Raw genomic sequence first — 20,662 nt, forward strand, 5'->3', positions numbered from 1 at the left:
AGAGAGAGAGGGAGAGAGAGAGAGCGTGAGAGAGCGAGAGAGAGCGAGAGAGAGCGAGAGAGAGAGAGAGAGAGAGCACACAAGCAATGCCTCTGCACTCTTTGTTTGCCTCAGCAACCGGGACTCACCGCCCGCCAACGCCGCTCATAACAACGTGCCACCGCTACCCAATAGAGGAGCCCCTTTCCCTCCCCCCCTTCCCTCTCTCCCCCGTGACCCCACCCGTCTCCCCTCGTCCCCTCTTCCACCAAGCGTCTCGGTCACAACCCCACCATCGCTGTGGGAGACCAGCTCCACATCACCCGGCTACGCATCAACACAGTGGATCACAAAGTGGAGAGACAGACACATCCACTACAGTACTGAGATGTGGCTAAAACAGTGAGGGAGTTTATTTTATTTTATTTTTGACATATCACTTCAGGGGATAGGATTGGATTATCATGGGAAGAGAGGGCCATACAGTACAATACACTACAGTCCAGTAAACAAACCCCGAAACTGACCAGAGTGTGACCAGCCAGCCACCGCTGCCTGGTTAGTTGGGTTTGGTTCAGTCCTCATACGAACTTGCAGGTACACACACACACACACCCACCCACACAAACACACAATGTCTGGCTGCTGTCTTCATCAGTATGGATGGCGAGAACCCTTAGAAGCTGCTCTGTGAGAGGAGCTATTGGCAGGTGTGTGAGTGTGTGCGAGTACGTGTGTGTGTGTGAGTACGTGTGTGTGTGTGAGTACGTGTGTGTGTGTTTACCAGTCACCCGCCGTTAAGGTCGTTATGACTCTGTCAGCCACTGCCTTTGTTCACAGAAGCCCACCCCCGTTACGCCCCACCCCCACCCTACAGCAACACACACATGCACGCATACACCGTCACCCACTCCTATACCACCCCTCAGTGTCACACAGAACCACTGGACGCACGCGTTCAGAGACACACCGTACGGCGTAGACGTGCACACCGCAAACACAACTTCCAGGGAAAAGGGGGGGGGGGGGTCCAAATGAATAGCTTCCAGCGGCGAGGCCCCGTGTATTCCCAGCGCTCATTAGCGCGTACAGCATCATCAATCCAGAGGAAGCCCATCACGGCTACACAGAGTTAGCTAGGAGCAGACTGACCGAGGGAGGGGGCCCCACCGGGTAACTCCCAACGCCATCTCTTTATCTCCCCCTCCCCCCCCCCCCCCCCCGCTCTCTATACCCTGGCCGACTCTCCTCCTCCCCCGCTCCTCTCTTCCTTCTGATGCACCGCACCACCTTCATCTTTCCACCATAACCTTTAGCTCTTTCTCGATCCTTCTACCTCCATCTCTCTCTCGGTTTTTCTCCCTCCCCCTCTCTCCTCCTCTCTCTATCTCTCCCGCTCTAATACACACATGCACCCGCATGCACACACGCACACAGGCCATCCACCTACCCCTGTCAGGAGCGGTGTCGGGATTCTCTCCTGTTTTCATACTGGCCCTGTTCATCACTTGCTGCCAGAGAGCAACGTATGTGTGTGTACTTGTTTGTGTCCCGCAGGCTGAAGAACAAGTGGGAACCCTAGCCACCGACAGTAAAAATCTGGGGCAGGAAAAGCCGTGTGTGTTTGTGTGTGTGTGTGTGTGTGTGTGTAAAAGATGACAGAGCTATAGGCGCGATGCGTTTTGAAGGTACAAAGTGAAGCGTTGATGCCTGGAGCTCTTCTCTGACGCCTCAGGGCGAACTCTGACTTGGGCTCATCGCCCCGGGGAGGTCAGAACAAATTAACATCAACCTCCCCTTCTCTTTCTTTCTTTCTTTCTTTCTTTCTTTCTGTCTTTCTCTGTCTTTCTTTCTAACAGTCACACGCACGCCCACACGTCACTATACTCTCACACCTACACATCCTTCCACTCACTTTCTCATAGCCTCCTGTTAGTTTCCCCCGAAATACAAAGCCGTGTCGAGAAGATGAACAAAGAAAAACCCTTGTTCCTCGGGAGGTATCTAGGAGGGTAAACATCTAGAAGGTTCTTCTGACCTAGTCCATTTTCCATTCAGTTGTTGACCAGAAGTACAGAATTGGCTCGAAATGCTTGGAACTGTCTTGCTCCGGCTCGCCATTGTTTATTGGTGTTGGGCCTCTGCTGTGTGAGATGATCTCTCTCACTCTCTCATGCACGTCTGCTGTAGTCGTGAGGCAAAGTATCACGTTTCAGAGGAAGTTCTACATTCTCACTTCCTTCACGCACACACCGTCACCCTGTGTAGATCCAATCCTGCCAGATGCCGCAAATGGAAACACGCGCGTTCCTCACTGAGAAACTCGACTTTGGAAACATCGAAGGACTTTGTGTGCGCGCGTGTGTGTGTATGTGTCCGCGCGCGCGTGATGAGCCGCAGGAGGACGGAGCGGCTCGAGCCGAGCCCGGCCCCTGCTGAAGGCGAGGATCTAGGTCAAAGGGCACGGGCGTGAAAGTGTGGAAATCTGTCAGTGCTACGCCGCGCTGGAAAACCTCCCGAGCCGGACCTGAAGACAGAGATACGTCGAGTGTGTCCTCACGGTGAAGGAGAGGGGAGGGGGGAGAACCATGGGGAGATTCTAGCTAGAGAGAGAATAAGAGAGAGAGAGACAGAGAGGGAGAGAGACAGGCTGTCCCATACTCTAAAAATAGGGTTGCACCAGACAGCACAGCCTCAGTGGAGCAGTATTATGTGTGTGTGTGTGTGTTACAAGTGTGCAGATTAGGAAGTATACAAGCCCGCTGTACCTCTCGGTGTTACAGCCTCCCACTGTTAGACCCCCACTGTCTCTGTCCCGAGGCAAAACATGCCGTGCCCTGGCTCAGCGCTGCCAGAGAGAAGCAGGCGACAGAGCGAGTGCGTGTGTGTGCGCGCGTGTCCGCGTGCGGGGGGCCACAGGCGATGTTTACGTCTGTGCCTGCGGGCGTGCACGAGGAGAACCGAGTTGTTTGCGCGTGCTGGGCTGGAGGTGTGGCGCTTGTGCACGTGCGAGAGGGTGTGAGAGGGAGTGTGATTGGTGGAGCAGCCTCCAGCCTCTCCCCCCTGGCTGCCAGTAACCCCGCAGGAAGCCCAGGCTTTAGACAGGCCACACCTCTCACACACACACTCTCTCTCTCGCTGTCTTTCTGTCTGACTGACACCCTGCCTGCCTGTTTGTCTGTCTGCCTGTCTGTCTGCCTGTCTGCCTGTCTGTCTGCCTGTCTGCCTGTCTGTCTGTCTGTCTGCCTGTCTCTCTGTCTGCCTGCCTGTCTGTCTGCCTGTCTGTCTGCCTGTCTGCCTGTCTCTCTGTCTGCCTGTCTGTCTGCCTGCCTGCCTGTCTGTCTGCCTGTCTGTCTGCCTGTCTGTCCGAGAAATACAAATGTTGGAGAGGCCTTCTCATGTCCAACAAGTAGGAAATGCGGGAGGGATCCCAAAAGAAAGACAAACAGGACAACTAGGAACCAGTGAGGAGCTGCTCACCGTGGCAACAGGGCAGTCAGGGTTAGCTATTAGCTGTGGGTAGCCTCCAGTTAAAACACCACGTTGGAGCTTACAGTCAGACTCCTTTTAACCCCCCTCCCCCCATTGATCTCTTATGGGTCAGAAGTGAGTCTTTAAGATATAATAGCCTTGATTAGTTTTTGATTTGTGTTTCATTAAAGTGTCGTTTTGCATGCCCTGTATGAATCCGCTTGAGCCAAAGCCATCTGTGTGAAGGATTGTCCAGATCTTAAGGGTTAGTTCAGAGATCTGCTTCTCTCCTCCAGTGTGTCAGTTCCCTTTCACTATCCATGCCCGCGACTTGAATGATCTCTTTTAAAAAGTGCTGCCTTGTCCCAGATATGGATTAGGCGAGTTGGCCGGCTGTGAATACTGAAATGGTTAGCGAGATTGGAAATCATAGTGATGTGTCTTGAAAAATGTGTGTGTGTGTGTGTGTTGGCCGCAGGAGTACACTCTGGCCGGACGGTCGGGTTCAGCAGAACGTAGTGGAGCCCTGACACAGAACCAGTGTGCGCGTGTGTGAACAGCATGTTTACGAGACCATTCGTCTCCGTGCTTTCCCAGCCTCCGTCCCAGCCTCCGTCCCAGCCTCCGTCCCGTTCCAGCTCCTCATCCGTCCTGCGAGCACAACGCTCTCCCTGGAAGGATGAGCAGCCAGAGATGCACTCCCAAACAGCCCTCAAAGTTTCATCTTGCTTATGGGACCTGGAGGATTGACGGAGCCCTCGGGTTTTCCCCTTGCGCGGGACTCTTTTCTCTTCCTTCTCTTTGCCGGGTCGGAAAAAGGTTTTGTTCGGTCTAAACCGGGTGCCTCGACATGGACGCACGATCGTCCCACAGCAGCAGATTCCCACACTGGACACTCTTAACACACTTAATATAAACACTAGTTGCAGAATGTGCACACACCACACAAAGGGGATTTTGGAGACACACTGTACAGTACACACACACACAGCACATTAGACACGCTGCCCACGACCAAAAAAGAGACATTTGATGTGGAAGGATCCTGCAGGAAATTGAACAAAGATACATGAGCAAATTGCTTTTAGCTGCCTTTGTTAAAACACACACACACAGTCTCTCTGTAGAATCCCTATCAGTCTGTGCCTGCGGGCGTGCACGAGGAGAACCGAGTTGTTTGCGCGTGCTGGGCTGGAGGTGTGGCGCTTGTGCACGTGCGAGAGGGTGTGAGGGGGAGTGTGATTGGTGGAGCAGCCTCCAGCCTCTCCCCCCCTGGCTGCCAGTAACCCCGCAGGAAGCCCAGGCTTTAGACAGGCCACACCTCTCACACACACACTCTCTCTCTCGCTGTCTTTCTGTCTGACTGACACCCTGCCTGCCTGTTTGTCTGTCTGCCTGCCTGTCTGCCTGTCTGCCTGTCTGTCTGCCTGTCTGTCTGTCTGTCTGTCTGTCTGCCTGTCTCTCTGTCTGCCTGCCTGTCTGTCTGCCTGTCTGCCTGTCTGCCTGTCTGTCTGCCTGTCTCTCTGTCTGCCTGCCTGTCTGCCTGCCTGTCTGTCTGCCTGTCTGTCTGCCTGTCTGTCCGAGAAATACAAATGTTGGAGAGGCCTTCTCATGTCCAACAAGTAGGAAAACGCGGGAGGGATCCCAAAAGAAAGACAAACAGGACAACTAGGAACCAGTGAGGAGCTGCTCACCGTGGCAACAGGGCAGTCAGGGTTAGCTATTAGCTGTGGGTAGCCTCCAGTTAAAACACCACGTTGGAGCTTACAGTCAGTGAACAGCATGTTTACGAGACCATTCGTCTCCGTGCTTTCCTGGCCTCTGTCCCAGCCTCCGTCCCAGCCTCCGTCCCAGCCTCCGTCCCAGCCTCCGTCCCGTTCCAGCTCCTCATCCGTCCTGCGAGCACAACGCTCTCCCTGGAAGGATGAGCAGCCAGAGATGCACTCCCAAACAGCCCTCAAAGTTTCATCTTGCTTATGGGACCTGGAGGATTGACGGAGCCCTCGGGTTTTCCCCTTGCGCGGGACTCTTTTCTCTTCCTTCTCTTTGCCGGGTCGGAAAAAGGTTTTGTTCGGTCTAAACCGGGTGCCTCGACATGGACGCACGATCGTCCCACAGCAGCAGATTCCCATACTGGACACTCTTAACACACTTAATATAAACACTAGTTGCAGAATGTGCACACACCACACAAAGGGGATTTTGGAGACACACTGTACAGTACACACACACACAGCACATTAGACACGCTGCCCACGACCGGAAAAGAGACATTTGATGTGGAAGGATCCTGCAGGAAATTGAACAAAGATACATGAGCAAATTGCTTTTAGCTGCCTTTGTTAAAACACACACACACAGTCTCTCTGTAGAATCCCTATCAGTCTGGATCTGCACTCCTGTTCAGTCACGCCGTCTCGCTGACAACGTTTCTCATGGACAGTGTCTGCGTATCGGCGTGTTTGTATGTGTGTCCTTGTGTGTGTGAGTCTTTATTAAAGTCTGTGTAATGTCCTTCATGCATGCTAGCCACATGTAATATGCAGAGAACTTTTTTGTGTGTGTGTGTGTGTGTGTGTGAGATGAGAGCTGATAAGGAGGCCTAGGAGGAGTGTTCTCGGGGCTAGAGCCGGGAGGCAGTGCTGTCTGATTTATCGACCATTATTCAGGAGGAAATGAGCGTCGTCATAGCCCAGTGACTGTAATAAACTGCACACAGCCCCTGCTCCACATCAAAGAAGTCCCTGAGACACACACACACACGCACTGAAGTCATGTACACACACAAACACACACACTTATATATTCACACACACTCACTCATTCTGTGCCCCCCCTCCCCGTGCCTTTCAGCTATTAACAGAGCAACAGAGTGGATTCTGGAGTGCTGAGGGTGGTGCTGGCGTACAGAGAAGAGAAGAACTAGGGGGCTGGAGTTTTGGAGAGGAGGGGGGGGGGGGGGCGGGACAGTGGAGGAGGCTGCTAGGCTGCGAGTTTATTCGGGGAATTCCAGTTGGATCTTTCAGCTTGCTTCGTTATTTTTGAGCGATTACTGCTGGGTAGGACTACGAGTCAAGTTGCCAGATATAAGAGAGAAGGCCTGTGTGTGTGTGTGTGTTTTGTAAGCGTCTATCATTGGCTAATTCAAATGTTTTAAGGAGGTGTTATTAAAGCATTTCAGGCCTGGAAGGTCAGACTGTTGAACCGTGCTGGACGTGCTGCGCATCAAACTCCCGTGTCATGTTTTCATCTTTGAATCAGAAGAAAACTTGTCGTCTTCATCCGAGACCAGGATCCCCTCATTAGCTAGTAAAGGGAATAGGCAGACACGCACTCAGAAGTGTGGGTGGGTGTGTGTGAGGGAGTGTGGGTGTGTGTGTGTGTGTGAGGGAGTGTGGGTGTGTGTGTGTGTGAGGGAGTGTGTGTGTGGGAGTGTGTGTGTGGGAGTGGATGATGTTGTCCAAGTCAGCAGTGCGTGCATGAGCCTGGGAGAGGTGTTAGTCATGCCTGGTCACCAGGTTACTCGTGGTTCATGGTGAAGGCTGCTCAGGCTTCCCAGTAAAGCGAGCCAAGCTGGGACGGGCTGGGCCAGTTACAAGGCTTCCAGAGTTTCTTGAACTGTGCTGGAAGTAACCATGTCAAATTCATCCAAATACTTTAAAAGGACACTTTATTCAAATAATATTTCGTTATGGCTACTATTATTTTACAGCACATGTTAACGAAAAATAAGAATTATTATTATAGTAAAATATCCTAATCTTGTTCAATTCCAGTTGATACACTTGCATAATTTCTGCAACTACTCACATAGTCTGATGTATATACTGACAACATGCAAAAGAACAAAAATAACTGGGGTTGTACATCAGTTACCAACATAGTAGTCTATTTTCTCTTGTGTATAAACATTTTCTAATTGAGTTGTTGTAGATATAACCCACTTTTCACCACTTAAAAAAAGAACGTTTTTGAAAATTGTTCCAAGGGCAAGCCGACACAATACACTCATACTATGCTGCTTGTCAAAGCAAAATGGCTGCAGGTAACTTTAAGCTTTGTCATGTTGTCACTGTGGTGTGGAGTGTTTCGGTAGTGGAAACAGTCCTCTGAATGGTGCTCCGTTTGGGAAGTGTGGGTTAATTAAACACAAAAGGCCCAGCTGTCTTTGGGCAAAGTGGGTCGCTGGGTAAAATAAGGGGCAGACTTGGCAGATACACACACACATACGCACCCTCACACACTCCAACACACACACACAGGCTAGATAAGTGCACATAACCATATATTTGCATATAGGCTATAAACACACACACACCCATACAGTGCCACAAGACAGTTAGTTGGCACATCTGTCCAGGACAGTGCACAGTGCAACAGATGTCAGCACGGACTGCATTCAATAGCCTACACACACACACACATATACACTGCTAGTTGGCAGGCAGCCATTACTACCATTAAATCAATTTCCCAAGGGAGGGAGGGGGTCTTTTATTGTTTGGGATTATGGTGTGTTCATATGCGCACACACACACAGGGTGGGAACCAAGGCTTGGCTCAGGAGATATTTGTACCCTTTAGTCACTCATGTGGAAAACGGTCCTTAGTCAGTGGTTAGCCTGAATCTGTGTTCCAGGTTAACAGGAACTGAGTGTGCAGTGACAGCCCACCACCACCGCTGACTGGTAAAAACCTGGCCCGGTGCTGTCTGGTGAAAACCTGGCCCGGTGCTGTCTGGTGAAAACCTGGCCCGGTGCTGTCTGGTGAAAACCTGGCCCGGTGCTGTCTGGTGAAAACCTGGCCCGGTGTTGTCTGGTGAAAACCTGGCCTGGTGTTGTCTGGTGAAAACCTGGCCTGGTGTTGTCTGGTGAAAACCTGGCCTGGTGTTGTCTGGTGAAAACCTGGCCTGGTGTTGTCTGGTGAAAACCTGGCCTGGTGTTGTCTGGTGAAAACCTGGCCTGGTGTTGTCTGGTGAAAACCTGGCCTGGTGAAATCTCACTGTAATCTTACGTTTTCAGGACTTGAATTCCTGTCATTTATTTTCTGTTAGTCACAACATCTCCTTTTTTTCCCCTCTCTTGGCTAGGATTGTCAGAAAACAACAATGTTCGCTTTGGCCCCGGTCGGTGGAAAACCCCATTTGGAGAATCCACTTAGTGCTCCATGAAGGCTCCCCCTTAGCCTCTGGGTGACCCATGTATCAAAGTCCAGTTCAAATCTCCCCCTGCCCCCCCACACTATCTCTGTTAATGACCGTGCTGTCCCGAGGAGCACACAGGGACCCAGGCTCACTCTAATGACCAATGTGATTTGGAGGCCTCTCGCTCGCTCCTGATTGCGTTCACTCGTACATCACGTCGAAACGACAGAGGCTGCTAATGTGTTTTCGCGTTAAATTGACTATATTTCATCACAGCACAACATGTAAAAACCCTTAATGACGGGCTGTCGGCGCGCCGCGGCCACCTTATCTCGGCGGCAGAGTCGCACGACATCCCCCCTCAAGGTGACCAGGAAGTGTGTTGGTGTGTGCGCGTGCAGGGGAGGGGGGGTTGTGGGTGAGAAGTGACAGTTGCGAGCGCGAGGCATGATCGCGTGATTTATGAACGGGGTGTGATGACATCATATTCATCGGCGGGGGGGCGATAAATTTGGTTTCTCCTAATGGGGTTGGTGTGGGAGTTGGCTGTCGGCCTCTGTGCCCCTCGAAAATATCACACCCCACCCTGACACACACACACACTACGTTACCCCCCCCCCCCCCCCCCAAACACAGTGTCAGCGATCCTGTACCAGACCCGAGAAGTCCAGTTCTCCATAAAGTCCCCCCATAGTCCCCGTTGTCCACACGCCTTGACTTCAGTCCAAAATCCAGGATTAGAAGGAGCAATATGGTGGATCCTCACCGCACACTCCAGAGGAAGCCTTGCGCAGGATCTCACTGCTGCAGCCAAAGCCCTAGCCATTCATTCCTTCATTATTAACCAGCCTCCCTTGAGGGCCAACAGACAGACAGTGATCGTTAGGCCACCTTAAAGCGCCAGGTTGATCCTTCAAATGATTAAAGAGATTCCGAGCCCTCTATCCGTCAGTGGTAATGACGACCGCCGTGTCATTACAGTGTCCTTCCGACATGCAAACACACAAACAGCACACTCTGGTGAGATCCCACTATCATAACAGTGCGACAGCAGATGTGCTTGGATGCGATATCAACGTGGCTTTGATCAGTGCCGATGTCTGGCGATCATCCCGACACGAGCATTAAGGATGACGGCCTGTTAGGTGTATACAAGGAAGATTAAGTGTGTGCGTGCGGACTCCTGAACAAGCTCACGCCAATTAGAGGCGACGAATGAAGATGTAGTGCCGGAGTCGTTTGTCTCCCAAAGTACTCCGGAATGCTGGGACACGTCAGGGATGGGGCCTGGAGGACCGGGGGCCACGGGTCCTCGTCGGCGTCTTTTGGTCCTAGCTTCTCTTTCCACACGGCGCCGTTTTGCCCGAACCCCGTGAAGCGTTCCTCGCACGAGAACTCACGGTTCGCTGTCGTTTCTGTCTCAACAGGAAGTCGGAGGAGGAAGCGGACATGGACAAGGTGACGGCAGCCATGGTGCTCACCAGCCTCTCCACCAGCCCATTGGTCAGGAGCCCGCCAGTCAAGCTCAGCGGTGAGTCAGGAGCCTATCGAGGTATCGTTCAGCCGCCACAAGAATCGCCGCGGCCACCCAGTTCATCCATTCCTGGCTAAATCAAGCAAGCATTCAAGCAGCCATCGATTAGAACACATACTTGGACACGTCGTTCCGAGTACATTTGCTCCCACGTGCCGTGTATAATTATACACACACGCACACACACGACAGGGCACGTGCACATGGAATAGCTCTCACGCGCTGTATAGCACGTACACGGAGGCAAACTCACAAGCGCAAACACATCGCACTTCCGCACTTGCCCGAGATCGCACACACGCATGCGATGCGTGCATATCGTTAAACGTTCACATATGTGCTGTTAGGCAGTGAGGGTTCACATACTCAGGGTGAGACCAAGGGTTGGGTGGTGTCACGGAGTCACGGTTTGGCGGCCAAACTTTGGTTCAGACACTGAAGCGGGTGAAGACGCCACAGTCAGGCGGCCTTCGTAAACATAGTAAACATACTGCCTTTATCAGCCAACAAATTCCTGTTTAAATATTATTTGTGTCTCTATGTCTATCGACCCTTCGAACACTGCTTATTATAGAACCATCCCTCGCCCCCCCCCCCCTCTCTCTGCTAAGGCGTAGCCAAGGTTAAACACCCCCTTTAACTTCAGATCAAACATAACTAAACAAACCAGTCAGCAGTTTATGAGGAAAGTTTTTTTTTTTATCCACATTTGCTACTTTGATGTCGTGCCGAGGGAAGTGAAGCGTTGCGAGAGCTCCTTCACCTCTTTCGTGAGGGAAGTAGTCCAATATCTCTCTCTATCTCTCTCCCTCTCTCTCTCTCTCTCTCCCTCTCTCTATCTCTCTCCCTCTCTCTCTCTCTCTCTCTCTCTCTCTCTATCTCTCTCTCTATCTCTCTCTCTCTCTCTCGTTGTGTGTTGTGTGTGCTGCATGGGTGCGCGCGTACCCCACGTCAACCACCAAATAACCCTAACCATTCCTCCTCCTCCCCCCCCCCCTCTCTCCAGAGGGCACCAACGGCTCGTGGAAGGAGGGCGGCGGCGGGGGCAGCTTCACGGCGTCCAGCTACAGCAGCAGCGGGGGCTACTGGAGCTGGAGCGCCCCGAGCGACCACTCCAACCCGTCCACGCCGTCTCCGCCGCTGTCGGCCGACAGCTTCAAGCCGTTCCGCGTGCCCAGCGCGGTGGCGGCGGGGCCCGCCCCGGACGACGCCCTGCTGCTGCTGGACGAGCAGGACGGGAGCAGCCTGCTGTTCGACGAGCCCATCCCGCGCAAGCGCAAGGTGGGTGCGGCGGGGGGCGCTCGCACGCGCCAGCTCGCTGTCTGTCTGTGTCTGTGGATGACTTGCCGTAGGCCCCCTATTCCCTCCCTCCCTCTCCCTTTATCCCCATCTCTCTCTCGCTCCTCATGTGCGAGGGCGGGTTCTTCGCGCCTCTCCTCCTTTGTCCGTCACTGTTATCGGAGTCCCGGCGCGCGCGCAAGTTGGTCCGCCCCCCTCCCTCCCTCCCCCCCACCCCTCCCCCCCCTCCCTCTTGGGTCGTTTATCCTCCGTAATTACCCCTGGCCGGCAGAAAGCCTACCTGGCACTTGTACGAACCATTTTAATATCTTCACTGGTACAGCATAATGATTTCCACGGGCTCTCTCTCTCTCCCTCTCTCTCTCTTCTTTTTTCTTCTTCACCGCCCTCTCTCTCTCTTCCAATCAATATGCTCTCTCTTGCAAGCCAGAACAGCGTTCAGGTCTCATTTGAATACTGATCCTAAAGAACAGGACTGAGGGCTTGAGGGAGAGGGGGGTGCAGGAAGAAAGAAGTGTGGAGGAGAGAGAGAAATAGTGAGGGAGAGGTAAAGTGAAGGGGAGTGAAATGGAGAGGAATGAGCAGAGAGAGTGAAGTATCAAAGTATCAAATGTATTGCAGAGATGTAGGAAGAGAAATGTATTAGCACGGCCAATTAAACGTCATCTTGAATATTCTATTCCTCCTTTCAGCCGTTTTACTCTTGACAGGTGCACAGTGGTGAATCGGGCAACGTGGTTGTTGAGATGATATTATAGTTGCACTGGTAAAAGGCAGACGGTTCCTGGCACCACCAGTAAAAGACTGTTATCACCGAGCCCTTCTGGTCCTTGGCTATCTGCTGCCCTGTCATTCTGGAGGACTTGTATGTCGCTTTGGATAAAGGCACCTGCTAATTGAATAAATGTTAATGTAATGCATGCTGAAGTTGCCCCCGACACAAGGATGATCAAACAAACCCCCCAAAAATGAAATCTTTGATTTGATTGGTTGTCCCTTAATTTAATTCATGAACAGTTGCTTAAACTTTGATTTTACCTTAAAGTGTGTGTGTGTCCTTGCCGTTCAGTGTGGCACACCACAGACCATGTGTTGAGGGCAACCGGAGACTTCCAGTGGTGTGGAGGGCCCCTTGTTTTGAAACAGTTTGGGGATTTTTTTACCCATCTGCTCGTGTGTGTGTGTGTCCAACAGAACTCCATGAAGGTCATGTTTAAGTGTCTGTGGAAAAACTGTGGGAAGGTTCTGAGCACAGCTGCCGGGATCCAGAGGCACATCCGCACCATCCACCTGGGGTATGTAATACACACACACTGACACACACACTGACACACACACACACACACACACTGACACACACACTGACACACACACACACACACATTGACACACACACACACACACTGACACACACACACTGACACACACACACACACACACACTGACACACACACACATACACTGACACACACACACACACTGACACACACACACATTGACACACACACACACACACTGACACACACACACTGACACACACACACTGACACACACACTGACACACATACACTGACACACACACACACACACTGACACACACACACATTGACACACACTGACAGACACACACTGACACACAAACTGACACACACATTCTCTCTGTCTCTCTCACACACTCTTACAGTCTTTTCTTCTCTCTCTCTGTATTTTGCTTTCTCTGCTTCTTCTTTGTACACTCCCCCCCCTCCCCCAGCCTAATTTGGGGGGCTGTCAAAACAGGAGATTAACGCCTGTCGGCTTATTTCGGGGCAGCATTTCCTCAGCACCGCGATCTTGTGACACGGCGGCAAAAAAAAAAAAAAAGAGCAGGGCCGAGAACAATGCTATCACCCGCCCGCATCACTCTCCCCACACGGAAATCCAATTAGAGCGAGGCTCTGCCCCGTGTCCCTGCCTCACACTGCTCTGCCCCGTGTCCCTGCCTCACACGGCGAGATGCACAGCCGTCTGTCTGTTTGCTGTTCTTTTTTTCTTGCCACGTTACCAGGTCTGTTAAAGGGACGGGCGCGATGAAATGTCGTTATTTTCCTGTCCTGTTGGTGCGTTATATATTCATGCTTTTGACCTTGTACAGTGGGTGTCAATAGTTATTTGAGGCGTTGTTTTTACGATTTGCTTTTGAGTTGGCGTCACTGGCATTTCTTGTTGGCTGTGCACATGAAGTGGTGGAGTCATGTGGTGGTGTAAGTCATGGGGGTGTGCTGTACCTGACAGGGCCCAGTCATAACTGTCTGGAGCAGGAGGGGAACTGGACTCATAAAATCCATCAGTGCCACAAGTGTGATAAATCTGAGGCTCTCCACCTCTCAATGCCCCCCCCCCCCTCTCTCTCTCTCTCTCTCTGTCTCTCTCTTTCTCTCTCTCTCTCTCTCTCTCTCTCTCTCTCTCTCTCTCTCTGTGTCTCACTCTCTCCCCCTCCCCGCAGGCGTAACTGCGACTCGGACGGCAGCGACGGCGAGGAGGACTTCTACTACACGGAGATCAAGCTCAACACGGACGCGGTGGCCGAGGGCCTCGGCAGCCTGTCGCCCGCGTCGCCGTCCGTCCCGCCGCCCCCGCCGCCGCAGCCCGCCGCCCCGCCCGCGGCGCCCCCGCAGCCCCCCGGCGACGCCCACGCCCCCTACCACCCCCACAGGCGCCCGTCCCAGGAGGCCAAGGACCGCCACCACCACCACCACCACCACTACCACAACAACAACAACAACGGCGTCCACCACGCGTCGCACGCCAGCCACACCACGCCCCTCAGCCGCTCCGCCCCCAGCGCCCTCTACCTCATCCACACGGACCACGCCTACCAGGTGACGGGCGCTCGGACGCTCGAAACATCCCGCACTCGTGGCAGACACACACACACACACATAGTAGGCAATTCATAATGAATCATTTTGACCCCAAAATTATATTATTAAGATCAGTTTAGGGCACTTTTAGCTTTTTTTGAGAAAGACGGTGAAATATGACAAGATATGTAGGGTAGAGAGTTCTGACACGCACCCACCAGCTCACACTCTGGTCCAGCGCCACACAGCGCCACACGCCCTCTGACCATGTGTCCGTCTCCAGGCCACCGCCCCCGTCACCATCCCCTCCGCCCACCCCGGCTCTGACGGCTCCTCCAGCTTCACCCCCACCCAGAGCAGCGGCTTCAGCATCTCCTGGCAGTCTCCCCCTGTCACCTTCACGGGCAACGCTGTCAGTACACACACACACACACACCTTCTGCTCCACGTGCTTGAATACACACACTGTCGTATTAAGACTCGTTGCCTCACACATTCTCACACACACACACACGCGCGCGTCCAGAGCTTTGTGGAATCCGTGCTGTTCTGACTGCACACGCACGCACAAACGCGCACGTTCTGTATTGCACACGTTCATACACACACACTGTAAAGCTGATGCCCTCGTGTGCGTGTCCTTCTCTCTCCCCAGGCCTCTCCCACCCACAGTCGAACGCAGGGCTTCGGAGAGCAGCGCTCCCAGACCATCGCTGTCCTCTCCTCCCCTCCCAGAGCCACTGGCTCCCTAAGGTAGACCCCTGACTGACGTCAGCTCCACACACAGCATCCTCCTGTACCCCCTCACACCTCCTCTACCCCCCCTATCACCTCCTCAACCACCCTCACACCTCCTCGCTCCCCCCTCACACCTCCTCGCTCCCCCCTCACACCTCCTCGCTCCCCCCTCACACCTCCTCACCCCCCCTCACTCCCCCTCACACCTCCTCACCCCCCCTCACACTTCCTCTACCCCCCCCCACACCTCCTCACCCCTCCTCACACTTCCTCTACCCCCCCCTCACACCTCCTCACTCCCCTCACACCTCCTCACCCCCCCTCACACTTCCTCTACCCCCCCCTCACACCTCCTCACTCCCCCTCACACCTCCTCACCCCCCCTCACACTTCCTCTACCCCCCCCTCACACCTCCTCACTCCCCCTCACACCTCCTCACCCCCCCTCACACTTCCTCTACCCCCCCCTCACCCCTCCTCACACTTCCTCTACCCCCCCCTCACACCTCCTCACCCCTCCTCACACTTCCTCTACCCCCCCTCACACTTTCTCTACCCCCCCCTCACACTTCCTCTACCCCCCCCTCACACCTCCTCACTCACCCTCACACTACCTCCTCACATTCACCAGGGGATCAGGGGCTAAGGACTTGACCTAGGTTCTATATTTAGTAAGGCCTCTTGCGGTCGCGTAAAGAACAGAAGGGTGGGTGGGGGAAGTGCCGTCTTTCTCTCTCTCCTAACCCTGTCTCCTGTCCCCTCTCTCCTCTCCCCTGTCCCCTCTCCCCTGTCCCCTCTCTCCTCTCCCATGTCCCCTCTCTCCTGTCCCCTCTCTCCTCTCTCCTGTCCCCTCTCTCCTCTCTCCTGTCCCCTCTCTCCTCTCCCATGTCCCCTCTCTCCTGTCCCCTCTCTCCTGTCCCCTCTCTCCTCTCCCATGTCCCCTCTCTCCTCTCCCCTGTCCCCTCTCTCCTCTCCCCTGTCTCCTCTCTCCTGCTAGCCGGAAGTCCCGCAGCGAAGGGAAGAAGTGCCGCAAGGTGTACGGCATGGAGAACCGCGACATGTGGTGTACCGCCTGCCGCTGGAAGAAAGCCTGCCAGAGATTCACAGACTGAACGCCGCCACAAGGGTCGCCAACCACCCCTGTCCCGTCCCCGTCCCCCCCGTCGTCCCCGTCCAGCCTGTCGGCACAGGAGCCAGCGGCGGGGTCTTTTTTTCTACGCATGCGTCACCCGTACAACTTCCCCTCCCAGACCCGTAGGCCAGGACGTCCTCCTTCCACTGGCCCCGCCCTCCTACGTCCACCTCTTCCGCCCTCGCCCCGCCCCACCGCCGTCTGAGAGAGCCAATGGGGCGCGAGACGCTTCCTTCCTTTGTGATTCCTAGAAGCTGCCTACAACCGTCCCGATGAAGGCACGGAGGGGGTGAAACAGCCGTGCAGCTCTGAAGAAAAAGATTTGTGCTTTTCTATGTCTGGTTTTGTCATTTAGTCTCTTTCTATGTTTTGTAAAGCTCTGGTTTGAAAGGTGTGCTGGGAGGCAGCGAGAAGGGTCTCCTCCGACGGTTGTCCGAAAACGTCTCGTTGATTTTCGCGACGGATCCAAGACAAGAATGGCCTCTTCCGGCTTTTTTTTGGCGGAGTAGAACGATGATTTTGAAAACGGGAGGAGAATGGTGCTTTGTTCCTCATCCTTTCCTGACCCGTCTTCTGGACTTGTGAAAACATCGACACCATAAACGAACCCAGAAGCGCGTTCTCCTGAACCCTGAGTGGAGGAGAGATGATCTCTTGAGTTGAAGAAGAAATGCAAAAAAAGGAAGAAAAGTTTTTCGAAGTCAGCAAACTAAATGGACTGACCTTGCCAGCAACAAACCTTTCCACCCCCGACCACGACAACACAAGGAAACCGTCGGCACGATCGTCAGAAACAATCCGACGCGAACGCAGGACTGGAGCTCTTTTCTATTGCGATTTTATATCCGTTTTACTCTGCGAAATCGTTTTTTCAGGAATGCGAAGGAAGGCAGTCGGAACCAGCCACTGAACACTCTCCAGGGTTACCTACTGCAGCCACTATGTCAATGAGTTTGTAGTTATTATGTCACCGCATTGTATCAACTTACAACCAAAACGTTTTTTTTGTGTGTGTATTTTATGACGTATAATTACTCTTTTTTATGGTGTCTCCTGATAGGTCTGTGTATTGTACCCACACAGATCATGGATGGCTATGAACATCGACCTTGTCGCAGGTACATCGTAGTGGGCTGCTCGTCCAGCCGTTGACCTTTGACCTCGAAGAGGTGGGGGATCTTGTTCCTCTTCCTCTGGGCTTCCCAAGGTCTTTTTTGGAGAAAGTGAGGGGGGGGGGGGGGTGGTGGGGTTGACACGACAAGCACTTGTCTTACCCTTGTCTGTCACTCAAAGAGACACCCTAGCACCTCGCGACAGTCTCACTCACTTGGCGAGGGCGACAGGGAGCTTTGTTATACGCTTCACGATCGACGGCACCTGCGGGCCAGACTCACTTAGGGGTTGCAGCGCGGGGATTGGTTGAGCGGAGCTGTCCGGCTCCCGCCCCCCTTTTCTCTCGTAATCCTGGTTGGTTGGTCTGGGACACATTAAGCTCATTTAAAAGTCGAGAGGTTTACTGATGATGCACGGTGTCGCTTTCTACACCTTGACATGTCCAGATAGGACAACGGTCATGCCTTGCTAACGGGGAGAAATAAGGAATCACTGCAGTCGTGTTAATGACATGTATATCTGCAACCTATCAATCCACTGCATGCTCCTGAACGCAGCCCTCGCTCTCTTTTCACCTTGGGCGATACACTCCAGTGAAGGCACTTACTATACTCACATTTCAGTTCATTCAGTCCAACAGCAGCTTATGAACTCACTTGCAAACCCCACTCTCTGATCGACATTCTCAAGTTGTTCCAAACCCTGGAATGACGGACGTCTTTTGTTTTACTCTACGACTCCTATTTAGTCCTTCTGTTAATGTAAGTGGTATGTGGTTTTACGCGTAAAAGCGAAATGTTCTCAACTGATTTTTGACATTTGGCATTACAGGCCACTTGTTGGAGAAAGAGAGGTAGAGTTCAATGCAGAGGGGCGAGAGGCAAGAATGAATTGTTGAGCCATTTTCTTTTCCTGGTTCGGCACTACGTCTTGAACAGGCTCCAGCTCGGCTCAGTCGTAGACGAAAAGATCGGAATTGTGTTACTTATTACTTCTGTGAGATAAAAAGAATTCTTTTGAATATTCTCAAACATGTACTGCCATTTTGTGAACACGTTGTTGTAGACAAATCTATATATACTTAAAGAGAAAACATGTTTTACATTTAAGTGAGGAAAAAAAAGATAAGATTTGGCTGTTATCATTGTTTTTATACTTAAGACTTATAATTTGTTGTGTTTTCATGTTCTGCTGAAAGAAATATCATTGTAACAGTGGCAACTACACAGGTAAACTGTCATGTCGATCCAAGGCAAGCCTGTTTTCTTTTGTACACATCGGTTGGGGTCGCTCATACACCGCACCAAGGGCTCACTCTGATTGGTTGAACTGAACCATTCTCTCAAAGTTCTGTCCAGCACAGTTAAAGGAGCAATGTCTTAGTGTGCATGCGGGCAAGGGGGACATCACAGCTTAATGTGAATATGGTGTACGATAACCATGCATACATTATGTTGAGTGTCAAAGATTGGACTATTCTAGTCTCGGCTATTTAGAGCTTGATTGACAGGCCTCTGTTTGTGTAAGAGCCCCTGGAGCAGGTGTGTGGGACTCCACTGGTGCTTGGTGCTCTACCCTAGCCCTCGCTGCCTTGGTGCTACAACAACCAATCAGAAGGCTGTGCCTGTGTCAGAGGACCCTCGAGGGTCAACCTTGTCAAGTTCAAGGCGTCTGGGGTCCCTATATCCAATCCCGTGTCAAAACAAACAAAATAACGTCAGGAAATAACCAAACAGGCAACATCTCAGATGTAGGGTTTTTGTTGTGTCCTTCGGGTCGGGTTTGGTGACACCAAATGCACTTGTCGTTCACCTTCTCTTCCCTTGTGGTGCTGTTGTTTTGTGTTCACATTGGTTTCCCCCCCCCCCCATTGGTGCGTCTAGTATCATTGCAGCTAGAGCTAGCAATACTAAAGTCCTATCCAGAAACAATACCGAACTAGCTAGCTCCCTCCCTCCCTCCGCCACTGAAAGGACCCATCAAGCTCAACCTTGGCAGCTAAGTGGGACCACAGTTGAAGCTCATCGTCATGGTGAATTTCCAATTACAAGGGTTGTAGAACTCTCCCAGGCTTGACATCAACCATAAGGCCAATGTTCACTATGTTGCTCCTACTAGTGCGGTCCTTTCAGATCAACACTGTATACAACAGTGTGACAAGAAGAGAGGAGCCTTACAAGGTTTGTTTCTGGACCAGACGAAACACCAAATGGTGCTGCACAATTTAATGGGGTGAAGGAGGTGCTAGCAAGCTAAACCCTCTGATGCTATTTCACCAAACATGTTTTTCTGACACAGTTAGACTATGTACATGCTGTTAACACTGTAGAACATGAAAATAAAAAACACCTGCAGCAAAGTAAACTCGAGTGTCTAGAACACCGTTTCGGTAGATTTTTATACGCGACCAATTCTGTCCTCCTTTACTGGCTCGTACGAATTCTTTTCTTCTGTGAATGCATTTCAGTCAGTGTTTTCATTCAAATGAGAGATGCTGGCGAGGCAAGCCTAGGGTTCTCCATCAAACAAAGTCGTCAGATTGTTGTTCAATATTATAGTAAATGTTGTATTACAAGTTCAACACTATTGAAGAACAATTACTCGACAAAGGTACACCAAGCCAAAGGTTTACGACTTCATAATAAAACAATGCCATTTCAAGAGTTTCCACTTGTTGTCAAACTCAGACTTCTGTAATGGCTTCCCTCCATGTGTAAGTGAGAGATCAGAAAGAAACAAAGGGGGGAGGGGCTTTAATCAAAGAGCCCCTATAGGAGGGCTTGTTCCAGAGTGAGTGATGTGAATACATATGAGGCTGGATCGTCAACACAGTGCTAGCTCCCCACGTCTTTTGTTAATACATGTTTACTTCACCCATCAAGGATTGAGCTGCCCCTCCTTGATTTATAAGCTGCGTAAAACCAAGACAGCCTTCTCACGCATGCGAAAACACTGGCGATGGTGAATTACTGGGCCCCCCAACATGCACACACACTCTCACATACATTCATGCTTGCACACACACACACACACACTTCATTCTTTTCCAAATACATGCATATCCAGTTCACTTTCTCCCTCTCACACACACCATTTTGACATCCATCCATATATCTGCTCCAATATGATGTTGTTTGAGTCTTGTGATTATATACAGTAGATCAGTTCACTAAATCTAATTAGAAATTTGTCTTCATGAAACCAAACTATGAGGTTTATACACTTTATATACAAATAGCAGAGTATTCACTCTTACATGGTACCCAAGTATAGTTCACAACAATGTATACAAGTTACAAAGTACAACATCTATATACTATATCAATATATATTTCAGCTACAACGTATAAGCAGTGACATATAATAGTGGTGTATATTTATCTGGATATTTGAAACAGAACCTTCAGTGT

The 20,662-nt window shown here is 51.8% G+C and overlaps 1 protein-coding gene across 1 annotated transcript in view; it reads left to right on the forward strand.

Moving 5' to 3' along the window:
• znf704 (zinc finger protein 704) overlaps positions 1–19,915 on the forward strand; it is a 37,255-nt gene extending 17,340 nt beyond the window's left edge. Inside the window, exons 3-10 of the mRNA XM_067256392.1 lie at positions 10,021–10,124; positions 11,134–11,408; positions 12,621–12,721; positions 13,912–14,147; positions 14,208–14,287; positions 14,553–14,681; positions 14,925–15,022; positions 16,005–19,915. Of these exons, the coding sequence (XP_067112493.1) occupies positions 10,021–10,124; positions 11,134–11,408; positions 12,621–12,721; positions 13,912–14,147; positions 14,208–14,287; positions 14,553–14,681; positions 14,925–15,022; positions 16,005–16,119 (1,138 nt within the window). The 3' untranslated portion in view covers positions 16,120–19,915. The remainder of the gene's footprint in view (positions 1–10,020; positions 10,125–11,133; positions 11,409–12,620; positions 12,722–13,911; positions 14,148–14,207; positions 14,288–14,552; positions 14,682–14,924; positions 15,023–16,004) is intronic.
• The last annotated feature ends 747 nt before the right edge of the window (positions 19,916–20,662 follow it).

Source organism: Osmerus mordax, chromosome 18, assembly GCF_038355195.1.
Source record: "Osmerus mordax isolate fOsmMor3 chromosome 18, fOsmMor3.pri, whole genome shotgun sequence".
In the NCBI taxonomy this organism is placed as follows: Eukaryota; Metazoa; Chordata; class Actinopteri; order Osmeriformes; family Osmeridae; genus Osmerus; species Osmerus mordax.